General features: G+C 35.5%; 1 protein-coding gene across 1 annotated transcript in view; it reads left to right on the plus strand.

The window, feature by feature from the left end:
* The first annotated feature begins 2,707 nt into the window (after positions 1 to 2,707).
* LOC122260685 (protein O-mannosyl-transferase Tmtc3) overlaps positions 2,708 to 6,851 on the plus strand; it is a 301,116-nt gene continuing 296,972 nt past the window's right edge. Inside the window, exon 1 of the mRNA XM_086550358.1 lies at positions 2,708 to 2,939. Within this exon, the coding sequence (XP_086406484.1) occupies positions 2,852 to 2,939 (88 nt within the window). The 5' untranslated portion in view covers positions 2,708 to 2,851. The remainder of the gene's footprint in view (positions 2,940 to 6,851) is intronic.

The following is a 6,851-nucleotide window of genomic DNA, read 5'->3' on the forward strand; positions in this document are numbered from 1 at the left end:
ATTAAATAAATCAACGAAAGATATAATTCACAAAACCCCTCTACAATACCTAGCATTAATAATGGCCACAACTGGATCAAAATAGAAACAGATGTCAAACAGCCCTTCCAGAAGGTAGGTCTGATCGGCGCTTTCAATCGACCGATCGTCTTTTGTCTTGCCTCTCCCGACCGCCGAGGGAATGGATTGGGTATTGCAGTTGATGCTTATTGGTATCATTATTAGTGTTATTGTTATGAACGTTGTTATCATTATCATTATCAGAAATATTATCATGATTGTTATTATTATTATTATTATCATTATTATCAATATCATTATTATTACTATTACCATCATCATAGTTTGTAACATTATTGTTACGATTACTATTCACATATTAATATTATCATTATCATTGGTATCGTTATCATTATTAGCATCACTATGATCCTTGTCACCATTATCATTAATCATAATAAAACTGATAATGATAATAATGATGATGATGATAGTACTGATATTGTTATTATTACTATTAGTATTATCATCTGGGTTTCTAAATATGCTTGCATATTAGTTTGCAAGAGTCATTTGGTTCGCGGACATGTACATACTGAAGTGAGGGGACAGTTAGGAGATTCAGTGGGTAATTAGAGCCTATTTTCACACCTCGATTCTGTTTGGTTCTAATGGGACCTTTTTCCATTTTGTTTATGACAATGATATGAATATGGAGTGGTATGTATGTTTTTTTTTTGTTTTTTTAAGGAGATGGTAGAAGGGGAAAAAAAGAAAAAGTGTGTCAGTGTGTGGGTATGTATACTTATATGTATGTATATTTACAAACACACACACACACACACACACACGCATATATAAATAAATAAATATATATACATACATATATATATATATATAATATATATATATATATATGATATATATATGTATATATGTATATATATATATATGTATATATATATATATATATGTACTTATATATGTATATATATATATATATATATACATATACATATATATATATATATATATATATATATATATATATATATATATATATGTATACATATATACATATATATGTATATATATATTTATATATAAATATATATATGCGTGAACACGCGCGCGCGTGTGTGTGTGTGTGTTTGTGTGTGTGTGTGTGTGTTTGTATGTGTGTGTGTGTGTGTGTGTTTGTATATGTGTGTGTGTGTGTGTGTGTGTGTGTGTGTGTGTGTGTGTGTGTGTGTGTGTGTTTATTATGGCGTATGTATATACGTATGTTATATCTGTATGTGTGTTTATATATATATATATATATATATATATATATATATATATATATATATATATATATATATATATGAATATAAATATATATATACATACATACATGTGTGTATATATATATATATATATATATACATATATATGTATATATATATATCTATATATATGTGTGTGTGTGTGTGTGTGTGTGTGTATGTGTGTGTGTGTGTTTGTGTGAATGTAAATATATAATGTATATGTATATATATATATATATATATATATATATATATATATATGTATGTATGTATGTTTGGATGTATGATTGTATGTATGGTTGTATTACATATTATACATATACATACATACAAACATATATATATATATATATATATATATATATATATATATATGTGAATGCAGAGACACACACACACACACGCGCACACACACACACACACACACACACACACACACATATATATATATATATATATATATATATATATATATATATATATATATATATATACACGAATATACTTAGGTACATGTGTGCGCGCGTTTGTGTGTAGTATATATAATGCAAATCCCCTGAACTATGCAAGGTGACGACATTAAAGACTAACCTTGAAAAGTGTTTATAATACAGGCTAAATCTAAAATCTTCTTACAAGTTCGAGATGTGTATCTTGACTCTGGCCGCCTGATGCATCCCTCTTGCTCAAGTAGCCGGCAACACTGACTTATCATTGTAAAATTGTCTTTTCATACGCCTACTGGGAGCAAACTGGCTGGAATACCAACTCTCCAATATGTTCGCCGTATTTTCGCCATGGTGGGAGGGCGCGCTCATGCGATCTACTTTTGGATACAATCAAGGGGTGACACAGGTTTCTCCTCGTCGCATATATGAACCGTACAGTATCAGAGTAAATAATAGCTTTAAAATGAAGAGATTTGTCACCTTTCCTCAGCTCCGTGAACCTGCCGCCACCACATCGAAATGGGGCGGAGCATGCGCGTCGGGGGCGGGATCTACGGGCCTGGCTGACGTACGACTCATCTTCCTTATTCGACCCGGACGGGTTTCATTACCTCTTCAGTTTGGGCGCGATGTATTCATAAGCGTAACCCAATGACAATCGTGCAAAAGCCGTGCAATAAGAGATGGTAATGTAAAAAAGGGAGAAACGCGACCGCAGTGTACGATAACTCCTCGGTGGTCAAGCAAAGTGTGGCAGCATCGACTCGGTGTGTTCAGTGTTGTCTTGGCCCGTGAGTATGGAGGGTGGAATTCGCGTTATGTTGAGCGATATCGGGGCATGTGTGATGGCTCCTGTCATTGCATTCAATGATTGATATCCGAGATCGTAAAGTTCGATGTGTTTATTCTCATGGTATGGCAATTTTATCTCTATGAGTCCATCTGAAATGGTGAAATAAATAAATACCGCGAAGTGTGCCGAATAGTGCGGAAGGTTTTGTAAGATCGGATGATTTTTTTTTTTTACAACTTGTAAAATCTTAAAGCGAAGAAGGCGATGTGGCCAGTGACAGAGGCTGAGATAGTGTGTGGATGGCAGTAATGATGCAAGCCAACAGCAAGATGCAGCATCACAGCCACCATCCCCGACAACAAAACATAACAAAACCGGACACGCAAGGTAAGTTAGGACTCGGGGTCGTGTGTGAGTGTGTGAGTATGTGTGCGTGTGTGTGGTGTCCGTCGTCGGGAGTCGGTAACGGATCCCCGCCGACCCCCGACTGATGCCTTGATTCAACAGGTGACCCGATCCTAGTTTAGGTGACCCGTCGTTTTGAGCGGTCGCCAGGTGTCACGGTCGGGGAGCGAGTGTCAACCCGCTGTCAGATGTCCCGACCTGACACTCGCTCTCGCTGTCTCTTGTCTCTATCTGTTTCTCTTTCTCTCGCTCTCGCGGGCTCTCTTTGCGGTCTTTGTGCTTTGCTCTCTTCTCGCTCTTCTCTCTTTGCTCTCTTTTCTCTCTTTCTTTCTTTCTATCTCTCTTTCTTCCAACCTTTCCTCTTTATCTGTCTTGTGTTTGTGTATGTATGTATCTATCTATCTATCTATGTATATATATATATATATACATATATATATATATATAGTTATATATATATATACATACACACACATATACACATACATACATACATATATATACGTATATACACGCATATATACAGTTTTTATGTATGCGTGCGTTTTTGTATGTATGCATATATATATGTATGAATATGTTTGTATATATACATATACATACATACATACATATATATATATATATATATATATATTTATATATATATATATATTTATATATATATATATATATATATGTATTTGTATATATTTTAAATATATTTATATTTATATATTTATATATATACGCAGACATATATCTATAACTATCTATCTATCTATCTATCTATCTGTTTATACAAACACATAGATACATGCATATATATAAATATATAAACATATAAATATATAAATATATAAATATATATATATATATATATATATATATATATATATATATATATATATATATATATATATATATATATATATGTACACACACACACACTCAAACCACACCCCACTATGCATATAGGCCTACATTCATTAATTCTGTCTCTGTCACTCTCTCACTGTCCCTCTCTCTCTGTCCCTCTTTCTCTGTCCCTCTTTGTCTCTCTCTCTCTCTTTCTCTCTTTGTCTCTCTCTCTCTTGTCTCTCTCTCTCTCTCTATGTCTCTCTCTCTCTCTTTGTCTCTCTCTCTCTCTTTGTCTCTCTCTCTCTCATTGTCTCTCTCTCTCTCTTTGTCTCTCTCTCATTCTCTCTCTCTCTCTCTCTCTCTCTCTCTCTCTCTCTCTCTCTCTCTCTCTCTCTCTCTCTCTCTCTCTCTCTCTCTCTCTCTCTCTCTCTCTCTGTCTCTGTCTCTGTCTCTGTCTCTCTCTCTCTCTCTCTCTGTCTCTGTCTCTGTCTCTCTGTCTCTGTCTCTGTCTCTCTGTCTCTGTCTCTGTCTCTCTCTCTGTCTCTCTCTCTCTCTCTCTCTCTCTCTCTCTCTCTCTCTCTCTCTCTCTCTCTCTCTCTCTCTCTCTCTCTCTCTCTCTCTCTCTCTCTCTCTCTCTCTCGGCCCGTTGCGTGTTGTCTGGACCAATTACGGATCATCTACACGCTCTGTAGAAAGAAAGAATTGTTTTTGTTTTTAATTTTTGGTGAAAAAATAGATACGTAAAAGTGTTTCTGGTTTATGCTTTTAGTTGTTGGCTCCCCTATTAAGTTTGAAATTTACATGATTTAGAGGTAGAATTACTGACTGATTATATATAATGATAATATATATATTATAATATAATATATATATATATATATATATATATATATATATATATATATATATATATATATATATATATATATATATAATATGTTAGGCGTGACCTGATTCTTTACTTAAGCTCTATACCCAGAGAGAGTTTCTAGTAATTGAGCTAAGCAATTCTAGCAAATGTTTAAACATTCACTAGGCATTTTAAATTCCTCGCAATGGCTGACAAGTGAAGCAACGACAGGATATGTTTAAAAAAATCCACAAAGTGTCTTTTATCCTTTGAAGTAACACAGGGAGGAAAAGGGACAAGTACGCTCATAGTCATGGAAAGTGAAACGTTGAGTAGTTAGCAATTTGGAAATGCAGGAAAAAATAACATTGTTCAACAGTGAGAGATTATCCATAGCGTGCGAAGTAAATGTTTCACAAACACACAAATACAGGAGAGTTGCGTGTGTGCCTCCTCGTCCGCTATTTCCCAAATGGCGAAAACTATTATAAAAAAAAAGAAAAAAAAATAACGCTAAGTGACTCGCGCCGGAAGGGAGAGTCACGGCCGGAAATGCAATGTTTGGGGAGTGATTTCGCCATGATAATTATTGCAAGGACACGTTGATTTGGTTTAGTGATCTCGTGTGTGGGGTTTGTTTTCCTCCAAAATTTAAACAGGTTAGCAACTGATAGGTAATTAAGCTGTAATGAACAAAAGAGCAATTCACGTTTTTTTTTTTTCTGTGAGTTTTTTTTTTTTTCAATATAATTGTTATTGGTCGTGATAGAAAAAAAAAGATTTAGGGCGCAGAAATTCTATTTAAAATGTGAAATGATTTCATGTCGCGTTTAACAAATATTTGGAACGGGATCAGAGGTGTAATGTCTGATTTTGTGTTTTTTCTTTTGGTTTGGTTTATGAAATCGCGTGAGGGGATGGACGGGTGAGAGAGAGAGAGAGAGAGAGAGAGAGAGAGAGAGAGAGAGAGAGAGAGAGAGAAAAGAGAGAGAGAGAGAGAGAGAGAAAAGAGAGAGAAAGAAAGAAAAGAAAAAAACAGAGAGCGAAAGAGCTAGAGAGAGTAAGAGAAAGAGAATTAAGACAGAGAAAGAAAGAAAGTAAGAAAAACGCAATACGAAAGCAGTAATGGTTATTGAAACTAACGAAAGGGAACCGAGTAGTGTCAAATTTGGTAACTTGTTACTGGTAAGAGCGAGTGGATTTAAAAGGGATGCATGTGTATATACATTTTAAACTTTTGTAACGACAGGAAAAGTTGGAACGTGTCATTGAGGTAATGCAGACGGATGTTAGAAAACGACATGTAATTAAATGTACTAAATATCGGCCTGTTGATATTGGCTTGCATATTTGCAATGACAATTGCAGTGGAAAATGCAATGATGACATTAACGATCAGCGTGGTGTTAATAGATCTAATAATTACACTAGCAATGTCGGATAGTTGAATTCCTCAAAAATATGTCCAGCATGACCAAAATTATTGCGCTTAATGGGCCAGCATGATAACGCATATCATCAAAGTGCAGAGTAATAATGCTTGTCAGGTTTTATATTATTATCATTTTTTTTTCTTCATGACAGTGTTCCATTAAAGCGAGAGTGACAGATCATGAGCCAGGCGGGGGTGTCTCCAGAGTCATATTATATTTCCATGGCCCCGAGAGAGCCATTCATTTTGCTTAGCAGACTTTCGGATTGTTTCTCTGTTACTTCGGCGTGTTGCTTCGGCGTGTTGCTTCGGCGTGTTACTTCGGTGTGTTACTTCGGCGTGTTACATCGGCGTGTCGCTTCGGCGTGTTACATCGGCGTGTTGCTTCGGCCTGGCTTTTCTTTTCTTGTTTGCTTCTTTGCAACCCTTTGTTTACGTTTTGGGTTTTGTTGGTGGTGTTCGATCTTTTTTTCGTCTTTGTTGTCTTTTCTTCTTCGTCTTCTTTTTTTCTTCTACTACTACTTCGTCTTTTACTTCAACTTTTGTCTTCTTTCTCCCCCATCTCTTCTTTCCTTTATTTTATTCATCCTGGTTACTCACATTCGTGTCTTACGCTTCTAAATTTTCTTTATCTTTTCTTTCTTCTTCCTCTTCAGTTTCCTCTTCTTAGTCTTCTTCCACCTCCTTCTCTTTCTCCTCTTATTCTACCTCCTCCTCCTAATCCTCCTCTTCCTCCTCCTCCTCCTCCTCCTCCTCCTCCTCCTCCACCTCC

Source organism: Penaeus japonicus, unplaced genomic scaffold (assembly GCF_977035675.1).
Source record: "Penaeus japonicus unplaced genomic scaffold, GWHDUDI00000001_assembly GWHDUDI00000023, whole genome shotgun sequence".
In the NCBI taxonomy this organism is placed as follows: domain Eukaryota; kingdom Metazoa; phylum Arthropoda; class Malacostraca; order Decapoda; family Penaeidae; genus Penaeus; species Penaeus japonicus.